This window comes from Plectropomus leopardus, chromosome 15 (assembly GCF_008729295.1).
Source record: "Plectropomus leopardus isolate mb chromosome 15, YSFRI_Pleo_2.0, whole genome shotgun sequence".
NCBI lineage: Eukaryota > Metazoa > Chordata > Actinopteri > Perciformes > Serranidae > Plectropomus > Plectropomus leopardus.
Genome location: NC_056477.1, coordinates 20,314,318 through 20,334,723, shown reverse-complemented (window position 1 = coordinate 20,334,723; position 20,406 = coordinate 20,314,318). Strand labels below are relative to the sequence as shown.

Sequence of the window (20,406 nt, the reverse complement as noted above, 5' to 3'; positions counted from 1 at the left end):
GAAGCCAAATATAACTTATAATTTAACATTTTAACAGGTGTAACAGGTAAAACACATTTTTGGGATCTGAGGATGTTTTAAATAAATACAAAACACAATAATTTAAAGTTGAATGTCCCTCCCCTGAATGTCCCTACCAAATAAAAAAAAACATAATTCCCTTTCCAGTGCTTAAAAAAAAAAAAAAAAAAAAAATGAACTACCTTCGCCGTTTTGCACCACACCCTCTTCTTTTTATAAGTAACGAACAGTCCCTTAAAAAGGAAACAACAGTTTTTATACAATGATTTTAAGATAAAATACTCTCAAAACTATATATACCAAACGTTATGACGTAAATGATTTTAGTAAAAATAACACAGTAATAATATCAAAAAAAGAACAACACTAACCACTTGTCCCTTTGTAAAGAAACCATAAACAGCAGTCAGCTGGTTGTGTCAGTCAGCTGATGACTCTTCTGGTTACTTTGACAACAGGGACAATAAGTTTATAGAAGAGCGACTCTCGCGTTAAATAGCTACGTACAATATTAGCGCGCCATCTGCCGGTGAGTTATCGCGGGATGACCATCTCACTGCTGACGTTTGTTCACTGCTGGAGCTCTTCACTGACGAAGTCAGTTTCATATCCGTCAGACGATTTTAAATAGGGAATTTTGACGAAAAATTTGATTGGAAACCTCGGCAAGCTTGCTTCAAAAAATCAAATCAAATTAAAATATGTTGCATGTGTTGATTTTGGATCTTGTGTAAATGTAATTTAATGTATTTGTAAGTCAAAACAGTGTCATCTCTACTCATTGATGTTATTAATGTGTCAGTTTTGTATGGCAGACTACTCGTCAAGATCAGTTAGGCTGTAATTGATGTTTTCATTTTTGAACAATTTAAAATACACGACATGACAAACATAATAAACAATGTACAGTGCAGGGAGAGGCAGAAAACGGAGTAGGCTTATTTGAAGCCTCCACCACCTAATAAAAAAGGAAAAATGTCAATGTTTTAAGCCTTTTTAAGCAATGACTTTTTACATGCATTTGTAGAATATGTTTAGAGGTTAGGAATCTGATAACATCAAATTTTTTTTTAATCTTGAAAGTAAAGAATAAATGTTAATCCTTAGGCCTATTTATGTTTCCACACACACATCCCCAGTGACATTGCTGTTTACAAACACATTTCAGATTTAGCATTGTTGTTCTTAATCTGAAATGTCTTGAGTCTTGAAATTTGGCAACATAATTACGTTTACCATTCAAGTGTTATTTGTTGTTTCAATATGCTTTTGCATTTGAGAGTTTAATTTAAGATTTTAAAAAAGTAATAATTGTGATTTATATGTACATTTTCATTGTTTCATTTATTTTGTGAGGCAGGAGTTACTTTCTAAAAATTGAATTACATTAGTAATATTCTAGATTTAATTCCGAGTTTCCGTCTCTCTTAGTCAAGAAAGTACCAATACGAAACTGACTTCGCCGTCGTCAACAGTGCTGGAATGCTCCTGGCGCGGTTTGCCGCACGCAGGTAGCGATATTAAAGTTATCTAAATCAATATGGATCGATCTAGTTCAACAGTTAGCGTATTTCAGTTATGATTTCACTTTTAGCAAGACGATTGCAGTGGTAAGTGAGAAAACAGTATAAAAGTTCAGCTCCGTTGCTAACCCAGCTGATTTAGCTAGTTAGCATCAGCTAAGGTTTGCCTGAAACGAACGGAAACGAGATGGTTAATTGTTCAGCACTTCCGTGTTTGAGTGAACCGCCAGACACTGATCCGCCCGGCAGCAGCCTGCTTCTGGTTTGTCTGATAGCTGATCAGAGTTTGGGATATTTACGTGTATTTTAGCTGCTTTAGTGTGTTTTTAAACTTTGTATAAGCATATTTGCACTAACGCCACGGCTGTGGTTCGTTGAGATATAATGTAATAATGTAATGCTAGCATAAAGTACTTATGTCGCTGTGCTGTAGCTAACGTCGGTAATGTGTAGTTGTCATTTAGCACGCCTGCAACACGACACCGGTTATCCAACACATTGAATTCACCGCTTTGTGTTGATTGTATTTAATCTGATGCTAGCAGCGTTTTGCATTAGGACTACCTTGTACATTAGCTTCAGTGAGGGATTTTTATCTTGACTTTCATAACGTCTTTGGCTAATTTTTTAACGTCGCGAAATAACGTTAAAGAACTCAACAGCTGCATCCAGCCTCGGGTTGTTTTTATTATCTAATATCAAGAATTGATGATAAGGTAATGGATTAGCTATAACACTCTCAAACAGAAACACGATTTGTTTATATTGCTGTTGTTTTGCATCAACGTGGTTCCCTCTCGCAACATGCAGCTCGTGCACTAACTGAGTGAATATGAGGAGAGCCGCAGGCGGCGAGGAGGAGGCTCCCCGGCACAACGGCACCGCCGGCCGCCGGAGAGGAGACCAGCACCAGGGAGACGGGGACGACGGTGGCTTCGGCGCAGCAGACCTGCAGGACGACGACAATGACCCGGGACTCCGGAGAGAGATACGGAGCAAGTACAGAGACCTCATCAACTCAGTGCAGCGTAAGTGACAGCATGGTGACGGCTTTAGTTGTTGTTGTTTATTGTTTATTGTACCTGTTTGATGTATAATAATAATAATAATAAACTTTATTACAGACTCAATGGTCCAGATAAGAGCAAGACAACACATACAAAAGATATAAAAGACACATAGAAGTACCATACACATCATATTCACAATGCAATAAGATCACTTAATAAAAAATTAAAAAAAAAAAATCCCCAATACAATATGTACAGATCACTTAAAAAACAATTAAAAAAGTCAATGACCACAGAGGAGACTACTATACCAATGCTTCCATATCCTGGACATATAGCGTGTAGTGCTCAATTTGATGCTTGTCAAAGCCATGATTATACAGTTCTCTGAGTTGTTCAGCCGACCTATAAATTTATACATCAAATTTCTCAACGAGGCTTGCAGTGTCTTAAGACCTGCAGACACGAACATCTCGCTGGCGCTACACCAACGTGGTCTCCTCAGCAGAAGTCTCAAAGCATCATTGTAAGCTACCTGAATTTTACGCAGGCTTGCTTTGCTGTAATTAGACCACAAGTGGGAAGTATAGAGAGGAGTGCGGTGTGCTCTGAACAAAGCCACCTTCACTCCATCTGTACATGCACCAAACTTGCGAAGCAAACTGTTTGCTTGAGCATATAGAGAACGGCATTGCCTGTAAATGTATAATGTATGTCATTGTATGTCATCCATTTGTCTTTTTCCTCCAGAGAATAGGGAAGATATGCTGAGTCCCTCCAACAACAAGCTCACAGAAGTTTTGGAAGAGGCAAACAAACTTTTTAAAGATGGTAGGTGTGATGTTTGCACTCATTTACATTAACAGCATGGAGGCCAGCTACAGTGCTGCACTACATAACACAATACATATTTTCTTTATTAAGAGAGATTTCTTTATGTCAGCACCTGCACTGACATAAATATTACAGTACTGTGCAAAAGTCATAGGCTACCATAGATGTGTTGATTTTGTTATGTGTGTGTGTGTTTTGCTTGTAGGAAAGGGTTTTACTTAAAATGTAAAATTATAAGTTATATTTGGCTTCGAGCTAAATTAATGGCAACCATTTTTTCAAAGGGGATTCTAAAAGGCTGTTAATTAATTCATTTATTTATTTACTTATGTAATATCTCATATTCTTATCAATAAAGCTGCATTTAAGTGTTTAGTGAGGAAATATTTTTAAAAATCCCTCAGTCTCTTTATTAAGATACAATCAAAGAATACAGATAACATGTACAGTGATTTAAAACACCCAAAAAGTCAGAACAAAAAATGAAGTCAGTATTTAGTGTGAAACATGGAACTGTACAACCATAACAAAAAAGTAGCTCAAACAATGAATATTGAGCTTTGGACGTGTCACAATACACCAGATGATTAGTATTGTAAATCTCACATTGTCTGGCCAAGAGAGATCAGTACATGCTGAGTGGAAAGGAAGATCACTTTCAAATTTAGCCTTTTGAAGTAGTTTTATTTTGAAATATTTGCGTTTGTAATACTGTATGCATATTTCCTGTATGTGCTGGTTGTATTTTAGTAAAGACACTACTGAGAAATAAATATGTATGATCATTATAACCTTGTTAGAATAACAAAATTTCAAGGTGGCCTCAGACTTGTGTACATTGCTGTACAAGAGGTTGCATGTTCTCCCCGTGTTTCCCCCGGTGTTCCTGTTTCATCCCACAGTCCAGAGACATGCAGGTCACGTTGACTGGTGACTCAAAATTGCCTTTTTTAAATTGCTCAATTAAATTTAGTGCAATGGTACATTGTAGTATCCAGAGTCATACCTAAATCTTGCGTCACCAATACATATTGATTTGAAACAGTGTCAGTACTCATTTTCTGCAGTATAGATACGCCAGTACCGGCTGCTCAAGTGTTAATGTTTACCACTGTAATTCAGCTGTTCTCTGCTGCTAATTAAGAACAGAAAAGTCATTGTTGCCACTATATCATTTATGATGTCAATGTTAACTTTTCCCCGCAGTATTGAAAACAGAATTGACTATCAATATTTTTTGAAGGTATGGTGTCCAAGTTAGAAATTCCAGTATCTTGACAACATTACCTGAATCACGGCTCATCGTCATCACTCAGTCCTATATTTTGGCCACTTCACTTTCACTGTGTTCCCCGGCAGTCCGGCAGGCGAGAGAAGCAGCTCTGGATGCTCAGCTCCTCGTTGTGGCCACGGACCTCGGAAAGGAGAAAGCCAGCCAACTGTTCTCCGAGGGCACAACTTTTGATCCCACTGCTTTTGCTGAGCATCTTGTGAGTGAGTTTATTGTGTACACACTATCATCAAAAAGATAACATAATCGCTGCATTGTTTTAACAACATTTACAGATGGTCTTCAGCCGGTATACTCATTAATTGTCCTTAAACTTAATTCCGGGTGGCATTAAAAAAGTCTTAAAGTATTAAATTTAACTTCCCCTAAGCTGTTGAAACCCTGAAGTGGCCACATTTATTTACAGAGAAGTGTCACAGCTTTAACACAATTAATACAAAGTGCTTTACTGTCAAACACGGAGAGAAATGTGATAGAGGAGGGAAAAAACATTAAGAAAATAGGACATAGAAAGCAACATGATAATCTTATAACAATATACGATGTAGAAAATCTGAGTATGTTTGTAATGGGAATACGCTCATGTGGAGATGTCTCTTCTCTCCTGCCAGCTGACTTTCATGGGACTCAACCGACTAGAAGACGGCGAGGAGGAGCAGCAGAACGGAGATGGCTACCTGCCCGAGGACGCTTGGCAGAGATTGGCCAGGAGAGCAGAGTGCTGTTTCAGGACGGCGCCCTCCTTCCACTACATGTGAGTGCATCAGGATGTTATGTGTCAGCTGGGGTGACTTCAGTGCCGGGACACTTACCCGCTTATTCAAACAACCACTTATGATGACAAAACAGCATATTGTAATCAAACAAATGTACAGTGCACCTACAAGTAAATAATGCAGATTGGAAATTTACACAGAGTTTAAACGGGTTTATTATTCATATTCTTATTTTTAGGTTCATTTTTGCATTTTGCTTGGTTTGTTTCTGTCCTCAGCACTATTTTCTCTCTTTGACCTTTTCATTCCCGTCGTTCTGCATTAGGATGGGATCCTTCCATGCAGAGCCGCCACCTCCAAAGCAAAGGATAGAACGGCAAAGGAAGGCACCGAGCAAAGAAGCCAAAAGGATAATGCCTACTCAGGTACCTAAACTTAACCCATATTTCCATATTAAAGAGGGTCAAGTCAAACTTTATTTATAGAGCACAATGAAAAACAACCGCAGTTGAACCAAAGCGCTTGACAGTCATAAAATACAAAACAGATAAATACAGAAGCAAACGGCAATAGGACATAAGAGAGAATAAACATAATAAAGCAAATTACTGCACAACAAAGGACGAGGCACAACAAAAGATCCAATCATTTTAAGTTGCAAATGAAAAAAGATGGGTGTTCAGTTGCAACTCAAAAGTTTCTATTGTTTGAGCAGTTTATATTTGCATTGGTTAGCTTTTTCGGAGTTTAGGGGCAGCCATGCAAAGGCTCGGTCGTTGCTGGTTTTGTGCCTATTTCTGAGAACGTCCAGGAGCATCTGATGAGTCGACATCGGTGCTCTAACTGGAGTATGCCGATACAGTAATCAGTGGATGGAGGCCAATACTGGTGTCATGTGATCCATTCTCCTTTTTCAGTTAGCAGAAGAGTGGCTGCATTTTGAACTAACTTCAGACGATGCAGAGTCGACTGATGTGTTCCCACAGAGAAAACTCCACTTCTCTACATGCATGTGACTTTGCAGACAGTTATGAGTGACTGTCTGCAAAGAAGGTTTTCAAATTAGGCTTCAGATGTCTGTCGTCATATTTAATAACATCTCCCCCTCAGTAAATCCTCAATTTGAATAATTCATCGGATTAAATGACTTTTTTAAATTGAACAATTGAGTTTAGTGAGTAAATGTAATTTATGTTGCTGTTAGATTGCTGCGAGACTGCCCTGTTTACTCAGGTAAACACCAACAAATAAGGACCAAAGCAGGATATGTAATCAGAGAAAAACAAAGTGAATTTTGGAAATTACTGAATCGATCTCGATCTTCTTTTTTCTTTTTCTTTTTTTTTATGTGACTTTTGCACTTAACCTTCTGAAGTTATTGAAAATGTTTGGCTCATACAAGTTTGAGATAATCCTATGCAGCCACCACTGTAATCTAATTCTACAAATAGTGTAATATTCCTAATGTTATTGTCGCTTCATCTTTATTTGCAACTGTGCAGAAATATTGGTTTTAAACAAAATGAATAGACGCGAAAAAGAAGAAAAAAAACCATCTGCACAGCATTTGAAAGCTGATTTATGAATTCTGATCTCAGTGTTAAAAATAAAGCTTTGCACTGTTTGGTGCAGCCTCGGGGCCTTTGCACAGCGAGTCAATTTTGTTTTGTCAGAAAGAGTTTTGTCATTGTTCGCACACTGACTTGGGGTTCCTGCATTTTTTTTTTTTTGACAAAAAGCCATTGGAGAGTTGTGTGGTGTTTCTCTCCATTTTGCAATTTTTTCAAAACAAGTAGAACAATAAAATGCATCGGAGTGAGTGTGTAATGTTTCAAAATTGACAAACTGAGTCAGTTGTCTTTCAGAACGTGTCCTGTCTGAGAGGATTTTGATGTCTCACATACTTACTTCATTATGTCCCTGATGTCTCTCAGCTGAAGAAAATGGAAGACTCCCATCAAGAAGCGACAGAGAAAGAGGTGGAGAGGATCCTGGGATACCTGAAGAGTTATTACCAAGATGATCGTGAGTGTAACGTCGACTTCACAGACACAAACATCTCATTATCTTTTTCACTATTATTTCCTCACATGTCTCTGCTTCTATCGCAGCAACATCGCCGATATCCTATTACGAGTTTGTCATTGACCCCAACTCGTTTTCTCGGACGGTAGAAAACATTTTCCACACGTCTTTTCTAATCAGGGTGAGCTCAAGTGTGTTTATACTGAGCTTTTCTGCCCTCTAGTGACCGTTTTCAGGTGTGACCGTGTTGTTTGTGTTTCAGGATGGGTTAGCACGGATGTATTTTGATAGTGACAAACTGCCTTGCATAGGTAAGGAGTTGCAATATTTAGTTGTATTATTCTGACTGGGGACTGACATAAAAATGTCTGTTTTACCAGCGTTGTATGTTTTTGTGTCTCAGCACCTGTAGAGGAGGGAGAGGTGGAGGCTGGAGGATCATACAGCCGTAAACAGTGCATCGTCTCCATCAGCCCAAAGACGTGGAAGGTTAGCAAGTCTTGGCCTGAAAACATTTTACTTAATGTAGCAACAATACAAGATGTACATTAAAAAAATATCTTTATTTGTGTCTTTGATCATGATGTTATTGTCACAACTGTTCTTTCCTAGGAGCTCATAGAAGCCTTCGACATCAGAGACACGTTGATTCAGCCTCCAAACACGCAGAATGAGTGACGAACCCCGCCACTGTGTTAGCTGAAACCAAACAATGTTTTTAGGTGTGTTACTATTTTCATTTTAAAAAAATTAATTTCTAAATAACAAAAACAAACTGTCAAAAGGCCAAATTCCAGTGGTCACTGACTTAAGGTCCTATTTACTCAACTGTACATTTTGCTGTAATTTTTTTACTTTTTACTGGTTTTAGAAGTTTGAATAATAAAAGTGAAAGAGGAGAAGGCTAGTACTGTTAACTTTTAAGAAATATGAGTGGGAGCTGTCATATTATTGGTTGCATAATGTAGGTTGTTACATCCTGGTTGTGAATGTCATGAGTTAAAGGAACTGTATGCATCATTCAGAGCTCATCTATGAGTTAGAGTCTGAGCTGTGATTGTCTGCACACGGCTCTCAACATGGAGGAGGCCGAGCTGGGGGCTAGCAGCTAACGGTGCTAACAGCATGAACATTGCAAAAATGGCAACAGTGCAGATTGAGCTAACACAGTAAATTTACCTGATGGTAGCAAAAGTTGAATTATTGTGTTCATCCAGTTAAAACTAGACTTTCAAAATACATGTTAACGTGTTAGACTGAAATCATACTAAGTCGAATTTCTTGAAGTCAGACTATCACACAAAGATAATGCGGTTGGGGGTTGATTTATTCTTTAGTGTACACGCCTCAACCAGACCTGAACTACTGCATGCTGTAGTCCCTGCGCTGGGCTTTGACATGGAAGTCCAACAGCATCAATTCATAGACAAACAGGAAAAACAAAGAAGAATTAAAGAGAAAAACAAAATGAGACAAAAGTACCAACAAAAGGTACTAGAGTACATACAAAATGTACAGCACAGAAAGGTTATCCTTGTGTTCATCGTTCCACTTGCAAAAAAAAAAAAAAAAATTCCACGAATTGCAAAAAAATTGGTAGATTTAAATATTTTTTAAAACTAGGGAAAATGTCTGGAAAAAAGCTAGGGGAAAAATAATATAATATAATAGTAGTCCCTGCGCTGGGCTTTGACATGGATAGATTTATGTTACAGAATTATTTTTTTAACAATTTGTGGGTAATATTCTTTAACTAATTTTGCTAATTCTTTGGTCATTCGGTCACCTCGTTTCTGCTGTAATTACAAATATACAGTACAAATATACAGTACAAATATACAGGAAACAAATAATGTTTTTTATCAAGCAATTCACAAAGTTATTCTGCTTTTTTTTTTTTTTTGCTGTATGTTTTTCCTCCTGCTCTATATTGACTGAGTGATTTTGATCTGATTCAGTTGGATGCACACACTGATATCACTGTGCGCTCGCATCCTGACGATGTTGCCATCTCCTGTATCTTTTAAAGAGACAGGCACCCTTTGTGCTGCCTCCCATCTCTTCCTCTCTGAGCATTTTTTTTTCCCTCCAAAGCTTCAGTCACACCCGTGCAGTGATGTGATGCTGAGCTGCATGTGAGGCTGGAGAGAGAAGCTCCCTTTTTTCACACTCATTTGATTAGCTTGGATTCCTTATGTAATGTGGATTTTTTTTATTTTTTATATAACAATGGCTTGAGAATATATGTCACAGGCGCACCACGGGCAATGCGGTGCAGAGCATTTATTAGTCACTGAGGCACACACTCACACAGACACAGAGGCGTGCACACGCTCACTCTGTAGCTCCAGCAGAGATCTGCCTGCCCTGGCGATGCTCACTCTGACTGATAACGATGCAGTTCTGCAGGAAGGTGCTCTGCAAGCCGTGTAGTGCCAGAGTCACTTCACCAGAGGAGGACATGGAATACAAGATGGGGAGCTGCATCGGAATCTCACACAGACAGGTAAACAGAGGAGGAGAGGGAGGACGCTGAGCTGAGGCTGCCTGCAGTGTAGCATCAATGCCTGTCAGACTGAGCAGAGAGAGCGTGGAAGAGGCATCAGAAGAGGTTTTACTGTTCAACAGCTGAGTCTTTACACTAGAGAGAAGGTGCACTCTATGGTTGGAGGAGGGGCGACGGCATGGAAAAGGAGCTGTGGAGATGTTGAGAAAGGGAGGAGTATAAAAGTGAGAGGATGGTGCTGATTGTAGGGAGGCAGGTTGACGAGAAAATGGAGTATGTGTGTGTGTTTTAGATTCATGTTTGCCAGTTGAGATTGGTCAAACCTGCAAGGCAACAAGAGTGTTTAAAGTACGCTTTGAGAACCAGAGCTGATCAAATCAGTGTTATTTATAGGGATGATAATAAGCCTGCTGTACCCACAGGCTGGGCACTCAGCTGATGATGGCCTGTGATGATGGCAGATAAAACAGGACCCAAAATACATCTCAAACCCTCTGAAAATGTGGCTCCTGCTCACATGGTTGCTTTGTTATTCTTGCCATTAGTGGTTTTTGCTTCAGCAGGTTTGTGGTTGTGTTTGAACATGTCAATCAGTGCCAAATGACAGAAGGGAGACACAGAAAGAGCTTTACCACATTTATCTTAAGAGGATGAATACATGCAGAAGAAATGGAGATAAATGAAAGCTACAGGTGGGATGAATTAAAAGCATCAGTCAGGAAGTCTGACACCTCATCCTCCTGTCCATGTGCCTGTTTGTTTACAGTGTTGCCGTAGGACTAGTGTCCCCTCCAGCTGACTGCCAGTCTGCCCTCCCCTCCCTCCACCACCCAGATCAGACATGGCTTCCCCAGCTCCAGTTCAGCCCTGTCCCCTCTCCTGTCCCTGTCCTGTGTGTCCACCCTCCGTCCTCTCCTCCCACTCAGCGTGCAATACAAAAATAGCAACAGAGGGACCAGGGCTCCTCAGAGAAGAGGACAGAAACAAACATTGGCCTTGAGTCCGACAGTAAACACAGACTGGATTTTGGTTAAAAGCTTGACACTGTTGATCTCGTGTTTGCAGTGGTGAGTAGTTCATGAGTTGCAGCAGTGGTACATATTTTAGATGATTTGATTGGTATATAGTAGTCTTATGTCAATATGTGAAAATGGGAGGGACACAGGCTGAAGGGTGATGATTGTGCAAGTTTCTATTGACATTTGTGTGACTTTGTTTGGCTTTACCTATCATCTCATTTAAATCTAGTATGAGGATTTGAGTGTTGCTGTCTTTGCCAGGTGGATAAACATTGTTTGCAGTGTGTTCACCTGCTTCCCTAACCTTTCTGAATTATCCAGTATCATGAGTATTATCTGAGAAATACAATACTGAATTATGTTAACCCTTTGAAGGCTGCATCAACATCACTTTTTTTTCAGATGCCTTTTATGAGTAATTAAACCTTTGAACCCTGAGCAAAGAGGTTGAATTATTTCAAACATGGGAAAAAAAGGCAGTAAGAACTAAGCAAGAGCTGTCCTTCACATTGCAAGAATTTAGTAGATTAAGACATTTTTTTTAGTAAGTTACAGATTATATTAACTAACTATATTATTATTACATTATTATTATTGTTATTGTTATTATTAATTTCACAGAATTATTTTAATTTTTAAGCAGTTTTTTTTCCAGATCACTTCCTTTTTAAAAAAAAAAAAACAAAACAAAAACTTTCCAGTTTTTTGTTTGTTTATTTGTGTGCGTTTTATTTGTTTGTTTGTTGTTGTTTTTTGTGCTAATTTTCAGGTTATTTTCTTGGACTTTTTAGTAATTTCTTGCTAACTTCTGGGTCACTTTTCTTCAGTTGCTCATTGCCTTCTTCCCATGAAAGAATTCAAGCCATTTTGCCCAGGTTTCAAAGGGTTAAATAGTACTTTAGAAATACAGCATTGTGTTCAGTTTGGAGGTCGTGTTCCTGCTGGGTTTTCTTGTACCTGTGTAAGGGTCAGATACGGGGCAGGAAACAGTAACCTCATACTGTAGGTGTCCAAGCACAGACACAGGGAGCTCATCCAAACCCAAGAGCTTAAATAATGGCTCATGTTGAGAGATTGACAGGCCAAAGATGAGGTGCGAAGAGACCTGGCAACAGTCTAATCATATGATTTGCCCCAGTGCACTCTGCGCTGCCAAAAAGCCCTGAGACACAGCTATCGGTTAAAGTGCACACGCGTCCACACAGCTCGAGGGCTGAAATTACACCCCATTCACACAAATAGCAAGCAGGCAAGATGGAAGACGAGTTGTCACACTGCAGAATAAAGAACTCAGATGTAAAGGGGAAATCCAGATATTACATTTCACAATGAGATAATCACAGGGAATGTATAGGACAAAAATAATCATTTGCATACTCAGAACTGGAATTCACATTTGTTTTAAAATGAAGTGATCATGACAAATTGTGCACGAGGCTGGAATAAAGTCTAACAGCAGTGGACAGGGCAGATCTCTATTTATAAAGTCTTGCATATCCAGGTCAGTGCTTTCTGACTATACACGTACAGTCCCTGCAGTCATACGAGGAATGCACAAACAACATTTCTGTTTGCACGAGTGTTTACTGCTCAGCTGCAAGTCATACAACTGAAAAATGAGAAAGGCAGAGAATATATGTTGAGGTTATCAAAGCTGTTCTTTTGTGATTTGATATAAAATCATACCAAGGTTAAAGGCTTTTGGCCTTTTTGTGAAATAATTAAAATATCTTAACATTTCTTTTCTAGAATATACTGTTTATGTGTTGATGACAAATTGGATAAGAGATGCTCTTGGATGATTTTAATAGCCTCAGCTCTTCCTCCTGTGCATTAACAGACTGAACACTGCTGGAAACCAAGAGACACCACAATCTGTTATTTACCACATGGATTACTTTTCTGAGCCTCCGTCACTGTGTCAGTGCGCTACAGTCACATCATGAGCACCAAGTCACAGATCGCATCTGAAGATATTCTCATTTTAGGAGGCTATTTGTTTGAGGTAATTCCAAGCAGAGGGGGCCAGCTGGTTATAGTTAGCCCTTTAAAACCTAGTTCGACATCAGTTGTCTTGTGCTGAGGACACCTCTCACAAGCTATTTAACCCTTTGTTTTCTCAGTATTTTTTTTTTTTTTACTTTTTTGTGCTTATTTTCTGGTAATTTTCGTATGTCTTCTTAATAATTTCTTGCTATTTCTGGGGCCATATGTTGTTAAATTACTCATTACCTTCTCCTTGTGTTTTTGAAAGAAATCAAACCAATTTGCTGAGGGTTCAAAGGGTTAAAGTCATCTCTAGAATCAACTTCTATAATTACAAGATGCTGTGAGGATGCTGCTCCTGCTCTTAAGCCCACACCAGCTGAGGTAAAGCCTGCACTTTGGTCTGAGAGGGAGGTCTTGCATCACAGGTCCCTAATCTCCAAAACAACGCACACTTAACCATTCTCCCTCCCTGCTACCTCATACCAGAGACCTTTAATCCTGTGCAGCATGAGTCTGACTCCTGAGGGACCACAGACCCCCTGATCACTTTGTGTGTCTCAGTGGGAATAGCCGTCTGCTGATGGTCCTTCTCTCTTTCAGCCAGCTGATGTGAGAGGCTGCAGGTTTGGGCGGTTGTGGCCCCCCAACTGGATGAGCCATGGGGAACGAGAGCAGCACAACTGAGGTGTTGATAAGGGTGAGCTTGCTGGCATTGTGTGGCTGGGACTGCTACTTGCTGCCCCTGTGCTGCTATATATACCTAGGACTAACAAAACTAACACTTGCTGGCATGATTACTAACTGCTGGCTTCAGTAAAACATGTGGGATTTGCACAGGATGGGCTATAGACTTTGCGTACATTGCTTTGTTGTGGCTTGTCCAATAAGCATTTAGATAACATGCCTGGTTCTCCTGTGTTGTTAACTGGCGTTTACTGCTGCTCACCTTGATACCTCCAAGCTTGATTTCTTGCAGCTTGTAATATCCATTATTTCAAACACAGCTGGAAAGCTATTATGTGTGCCTCTGATGTGCATGAAGAGTTTTTCCTATGATTACCCCCCTTTAAGAGTACTTTTTTGCTGAAATTCTTAATTACATAAAAAGCTACAGAAAAAAGTAGTATCCACATGTGACAGGATTTCAGCTGTGGAATTTAGGATTACCTTAATCGGATTAACGTTAAACATTTGTATCATGAGCTATAGACTCTACAAACCATGCACTGGACCTCATTAGATGTGATTGCAAAGTGAGGCTAAACGTTGTTACTTTTGCCTTGAAAACTATAGTGATTTGTTTTCAGTGCATTAGTGCATACCACCTCTGCTTTATGCTGCACTGTAGGTTTTCCCTCCTTAAAGATGTGTTGTTGAATTCTGTCATTCCCCATCACAGCCAGAAGAGGGCACTCCAGAAAATGTTGTACTGTTTCCACCTCAGGAAAATCAAAATGACTCGCCTCAGCAGGTACAATGTTTGTGTGTGTGTGTATGTGTGTGTGTGTCTATGTGCGGAAGTCTGAAAGACTCATAAACTGGTGGGTGAGATATTTTAGTGCATTTTTTCTAAAGTAAACATGAAATCTTAAAAATACTCTTCCAGATTTTGATATAGTGCTTAATAATCCCTGTTTGCTGTTGATATTGACACTTAGTTGTAGTGCAGTTACATTTAAAGGGTAAGTTTGGTATTTTCCATCTTGGATCCTATTTCCTCATGTTTTTGTGTCTAAGTGACTAATTGGAATAACAGTATTTGAAACTGGTTGAATATTGAGCAGAGCGCTGCACACAGCAGCAACGAAACAGGCTGCAATGAAACCAGTCGGGGACGTTCGCATGGTCATTTTATGTCCTCTAAAAGCTATCTTTGCTGTTGACATGTTCAGATTATTATTCTAAGTGTGTTATACCATTATGGAATGTATTGAAGGTAGATTTTTTTTTAAAGTATGATCCTTTTTTTTTTTTTTTTATCCAGAAACAGCCCTAAAATCTCTATTGCCAATTCCACCAGACTGCATTTAAATATACAGTTATTTTAGCATCATAAAACACACTTCATTCAAAGTCAGAGAAGCAAAATTAAATTCACAGAGCTATCTTGATTTCCATCATTCCAACAGTAACTAACTCTAATTTGGTTAAAATGAGCTCTTTATTCACATGGCTTATTTAAAAGGAGTCTGGTTGGTTTGCTGATGGTAATGTCTGGTTAAATAAAAAGGATCGTAAAGGGTCTATCTCTGTAAGGATCACTTCCATAATGTCGCCAGACACTTAGAATGATAATCTAATGTTTGAGTGTAAATTGACAGTGCGGATGTTCCCTGAGTGTTTACACTGCAGCCTGTTTTACCACCGCTGACCTCAGCCCTCATGCTCAATACTGGGCCAAATTTTAAAAGATCTTTTGTTCCCATCAGTCATTTAGACACAAAAACATGGGAAAATGGGGTCCAGGTGGGAAAATACCAGATTAACCCTTGAAGTTCTCACTTTTAAAGTTCCATAAGGTGAAAATGAGCAGATTTCAAACCTCTTATATTCCACATTTATGACATTATCCCTGTTGCATATTTTTTTTGGTTATACACATGCACTGCATGTGGTTTACCTTAAGAAGGGACAGTGCAAAAATAATAAATACACAACGTATAAAATTGCCAGAATTAGCCAGGAAGCTATTTTTGATCTGTAGTCCCTTGGCCATAGTGTTGCAGAAGGCTTCCTGAAATACAACAAAGCAAAAGAACAAAGAAATGTGACATACAATTTAAAAAGATTTCTTTAAACACATCAGCAAGAGAAAGAAAGACAAACAAAGCAGACCAAAAATAACAACCAAAAAAGACATAACATGCAATTTAAATATTTAAGAATAATACACAATTTTTAAAGGCACTAAAAATGGCAGTGATATAGGTACTTGTTCTGTTTTTATACTTCCTACTCAAGATCCATACAGTGTTTAACCCTTTGAGACAACATCACTTTGCCTGTGCTGCTTTCAGACACCTTTTACAAGTATTGAACTCTCTGAAACCTGAGCAAACTGGTGCAATTTCTTTTAGAGACATGGGGAAAAAGCAATTAACAAATTCACTGAAATGTTACAAAGATTGCACAAAAAAATAGAAGATTTAGAAAATTACTTTTTCAAAAGCTAGTGAAAAATATTGAGGGATTAAATTAAGTAGCCAGAGAAAAACTCTATTTATATTATGCATTATTACATATTTAAATTAATGTTAACAAAATAATCATTTTCCAGGGCATTTCTTTGATTTTGTTGATTTTTTTTTACTTGGCTTTTATTTAAAAAAAATGAACACATACAAAATACATAAAATATGGGTCACATAGCAAATAAAAACATCGACCATCTTACTCAGATTTAATCCATAAAGGTATTACAGACACAGGCAATCACTGTGACTGTAGAAGCACAGTCATTCCTGTATATGTTAAGTGCCACAGTCTTTCACGATGTTCTTTCTCTCTTTTTTAAAATTAATTTTCAGGTAATTTCTTGTACTTTTGACTTATTTCTTGATCATTTTTGGGTCATTTCGTCTTTTGTCATTCATTGGCACCGTCCCATGTTTTTGAAAGAAATCAAGCCAATTTGCTAAAGGTTAAAATCTTTATTAAATGGCATGGGGGAGTTTGATAATTGAGTGTCAAGGCCAAAATGATCACAATGATGATGTCACACCTTAGCAACACTTTGAGGTCAAAGTTCGAGCTTTATTAATGCAGGAGGTTGCTATGTGTCTCAGTGTATATGTGTGCATGTAACCAAAGCTTCTTGGAGTGTAACCTGATCCTCTCTCAGGGGGTCACTGCAGCCCGACCCTTGGCCTAATTCCCAGCATTCACCTGCAGAGGCACTGTCAGTCAATGCAACCAGCTAGCAGCAAGAGAGAGAGAGGGGGAGGAGGAAGGAGCAGAGGTGGATAGGGAAGGACAGGATAGAGAAAAGAGGGAAGGGAGACATAGGAGGAGGAGGAGGAGGAGGGAGTAAAAGGAGAGCTGAGTGGAAAGAGTAGAGGGGGAGGAGAATTCTCTGCACTTCCTTGTGACCAGCCCCATCAAGTCAGTCAGTCTCAGCAGCAAGCACTGTGTGTATCAGTGCGTGGTAGTGTAGTGTTTCTAGACTTCTGACACACACACACACACACACTGCAGGAGCCTGAGGAGGCTCATGGAAATTTAACAGGGGAGCGGCACAGCAGAGGAGAGGACAGGATTGTGGAGAGGAGGAGGAGGAGGAGGAAGTTAGCTGAGTCAGTGCAAGAGAGGAGAGGGAGCGTCAGCAGCATGTGTTGCAGCATGTTTATGTCGTCCCCTGCCCCCTTCAAAACACACAGCCCTGCAGAGGCTGTGAGCAAGGTAGAGGGGTAGCAGAGGAGCTGCACTGCACTGTGGAGTCACCTTCAGCACAGAGAGCACACGGCCGGGTGAGTGCAGCACAGGGATGGTGGGATGAAACTTGATAGAAAGAGTAGAGGTGTTGAATCTGTGCAGTGTTTCTGGTTGTGGCTTCAGTGAGGGTCTGGTTCTGCTTAAGCTGTGTCTCCTCCATGTTTACAGCAGTCATGTGTAAAGCATTAAAGTTGAGTTAGCACATGGGCTCTGACAGATTGAATTAACAGTAAGGGGGCATTTAATGACTGTTGGACAAGTTTCCAGGCAACCTCAGCTTGCTTTCTGTTTTGTTCCTGCCGGTTAATTAATAACAGACAGTGCTTTCTGCACGGGGGTCAAACTAACTGAAACAAGGGCTGTGCTTTTCCAACTCAGTGAGCTTCCACTTCTTCATACAATGGCCAATGATATTGTGAATGAGCAATGGCTGTAAACTTGGACATGCTATGCCATATGGTGCTGTTTTAGCTGTTCTGTTTTTGACATTTTCTGCTCTTGACGGCGAGGTGAAAAAGTTCAGGCAGGAAACAGGAAACCAAAGACAGGTCAACAAACAAGCATCTCATGTGAAAACTGTGTTTGCATCTGTGTGCATGACTGTTAAGGTTTGGAAGAACTGTATTTTTAAATCCTACCATGCGACATTAATGCAGAAAATAACAGCAGCGTGGAGATCACAGGCATCCAGAGTGGCACTCTTACCTGCAGCAGCGCTTTTTTTGGGTTCAGTCTCACTCTTTTGTTCTTTCATGTTTGCAGGAGTAGTCAAAATTAGTACATTTAAAAATAACCTAATATGGATGCAGCCTCGCATGCGCCGATGTGAAGAGAGAGGCTACATAATTGGCTGACATTCTTCTAAAATGAGCTTTAAAGGCAGAGTACAGTCATGATTTTAACTGTTTGTTATTCTTGTGTTTGTGTGAGCAACCCTCATGTTTGTGATCCACCTGTGCTGAATGTGTCACCACTACAAAGAAGGCTCTTTGTAGTGGTGACACAGGTGAGGCCAGTGACTCAGAGCTTCCCAAAAACACACAAAGCTTTAGTTGTTTACCTGTCTCCAGAAAGTACACTATCTCTGAGATGAGAGGTGGCTTAAGTAAATCTTGAAGCAGGAGTACAACATAATTTTTTTTTTTCAATCAGTGAAACACAAATTTGGCTTGACAATGTTATGCTGCAAAATGTATTTAGGTACAAACTAATTTACATATCTGTCTCCAGAAAGATGTAACCGTCATTTCCGTCTTGTCGGTCATGATAGTCACCTCTGCTTGTGTGCAGCCATGCTGTCTACTACTGGCTCATAAATAATGCATGTACGGATTCAATTCTGAATCTCAGCTGAACCTCAATGGACAGCATTATCACAGTAGCTTCAGTAGTGTATCCTTTTATATGCACACTGTTAAATCAACTCTCCACTCACTAAATACAGGATCTCCCTGGAAGAAACATGTTGCAAACACACTCAGTGTTAAAGGTTTTTGTTATATCTGTGTGTTTGTACGTGTCTGAGCAAGTGCATATTTGTTTGCCTGCACCTGTACACCTCAGTTTAAATCCGAGTGTTTGTAATCATGGAAACTTTCCTCTCTGTAAACTGAGGCAGTCATGTGGGAGAAATTCCACCACATAGTGGGTCTGCTGTTTAGCATTGTGTGTAGTGAGTGCTATGTTGCTGCAATATGATGCCTCAGCCAAGTGCTGTGGTGTGTGGCTTTGGTTGGATTCTGTCAGTCTGTCTGTCAAGCAGTGGGACAGACAAAGATGAAAAACAGCGATTGGCTATACATGAGAGTTCAAGACAGATAAAGTCAAATTTTAGAAGCACTTTTTTCTTCTACTTCTTAATTTATTTATTTATTTTTTCGATAAAAGAAATAATTAAATTATCATTGAAAATGTCATTCTAGAGGTACAGTGGAAGATTTAGGTGAATATATTGGCAGAAATGGAATAGAATATAAGTATGTTTTTGTATATAATTACCTGAAAATAAGAATCGTGTGTTTTTCGTTACCTTAGAATGAACCATTTATAGTTACATAGGAGGCGGGTCCTCATCCGTGGGGATTGCCATGTTGCACCTCCATGTTTCTACAGAAGCCCAGTATGGACAAACCAGACAATAGGGCCATCCGCATTTTTTTTGTTTTCTTGTTATTGTGTTTTTGTGTTGGCCACCATAGTTGGCAGCCCTGCTGTGACAAGAGAAAATTTCTTAACGTGAAACTGCTTTATTTAGTATTTTTACCAGTTAAAGAATCACCGAATCTGTATGTTTTGAAGAGGATTAGACCTCTGCGCACAGTTCGGCTACTGTTAAAAAACCTCAAGTTATCAGAGAAAATCAGTGAGCACACATAAGCAGGTGCTGGGCTAGCTGCCTGTCTGCTACGTGTCAAAGAGTGCTGGAGAAACAATGATTTTTAACATGAAACTGCTTTCATGTTAAAAAGAGAATGATCCGCAGAGGTCTTTTTCATGGAAAAGATCATTCATTTCCTGGTAAAAACCTCTTGAAAAATGAACACTGAAGGAATTCTGACTGGGATCAGTTTCAACTGGCACACACACTGTTCCTTTAATAATACTTAGATGATGATTAAACCTCATGTAATTCTACTTGTCACAGTGCAGCAGGACTGGTTTGTCTCTAATGATTATTCTTAGTCACTGGGTAAAAATGTTTTATCATAGTAGACTTCCTTGTGAGATTTTTCTTAGATGTAAAACATCAGACTGCATTGAAACTTGCAGTTAATTTGATTACTTTCTTTCACAGTGGTACAGTTATGTGATGCTAAATAGTACAGTGTAAACAAAGTTGCAGAGATTAGGCACACACTGAGCCATAAACTCTAGGCTTTAACACTGTAATAATAATTTAATAGTATAATCAAAGCAAGAAGAGAGACAAAGATAACACCAGTTAATATGACCTTTGCATTACTATACAAACATTACTTTACCTAATAGCTTAACACAGGGGTGGAGTTATTTGTTTGGCCTTGTACATTGAATCTGAAGGT

At 39.2% G+C, this 20,406-nt stretch overlaps 2 protein-coding genes across 6 annotated transcripts in view; both read left to right on the top strand.

The window, feature by feature from the left end:
• The first annotated feature begins 1,474 nt into the window (after nucleotides 1–1,474).
• On the top strand, nucleotides 1,475–10,837 carry nsmce4a (NSE4 homolog A, SMC5-SMC6 complex component). Of its 5 annotated transcripts, XM_042501840.1 has the most exons (12): nucleotides 1,813–2,260; nucleotides 2,355–2,572; nucleotides 3,305–3,385; nucleotides 4,748–4,878; nucleotides 5,291–5,433; nucleotides 5,721–5,820; nucleotides 7,330–7,420; nucleotides 7,507–7,601; nucleotides 7,683–7,731; nucleotides 7,824–7,909; nucleotides 8,033–8,142; nucleotides 10,693–10,837. In XM_042501840.1, exons 2-11 carry the CDS (start codon nucleotides 2,377–2,379, stop codon nucleotides 8,096–8,098), a joined length of 1,038 nt encoding a protein of 345 aa, XP_042357774.1. In that variant the 5' UTR covers nucleotides 1,813–2,260; nucleotides 2,355–2,376; the 3' UTR covers nucleotides 8,099–8,142; nucleotides 10,693–10,837. The 5 variants fall into 5 exon arrangements, with proteins under 5 accessions (XP_042357775.1, XP_042357776.1, XP_042357777.1 ...); XM_042501841.1 differs by lacking the exons at nucleotides 1,813–2,260; nucleotides 10,693–10,837 and adding an exon at nucleotides 1,475–1,532 and having other exon boundaries at nucleotides 8,033–8,344; XM_042501842.1 differs by lacking the exons at nucleotides 1,813–2,260; nucleotides 10,693–10,837 and adding an exon at nucleotides 1,542–1,631 and having other exon boundaries at nucleotides 8,033–8,344.
• The window catches only part of LOC121954875, a 19,461-nt gene continuing 8,582 nt past the window's right edge, over nucleotides 9,528–20,406 (top strand). Inside the window, exon 1 of the mRNA XM_042502611.1 lies at nucleotides 9,528–9,926. Coding sequence (XP_042358545.1) covers nucleotides 9,816–9,926 — 111 coding nt within the window. The 5' untranslated portion in view covers nucleotides 9,528–9,815. The remainder of the gene's footprint in view (nucleotides 9,927–20,406) is intronic.

Excerpts from the sequence above, each read along its gene's own strand:
- nsmce4a (XM_042501840.1), top strand. The coding sequence starts at position 2,377 with ATGAGGAGAGCCGCAGGCGGCGAGGAGGAGGCTCCCCGGCACAACGGC. Across the intron at positions 5,821-7,329 it reads AAAGGATAATGCCTACTCAG|CTGAAGAAAATGGAAGACTC; the intron begins GTACCTAAACTT and ends GATGTCTCTCAG. Across the intron at positions 7,910-8,032 it reads TCAGCCCAAAGACGTGGAAG|GAGCTCATAGAAGCCTTCGA; the intron begins GTTAGCAAGTCT and ends GTTCTTTCCTAG.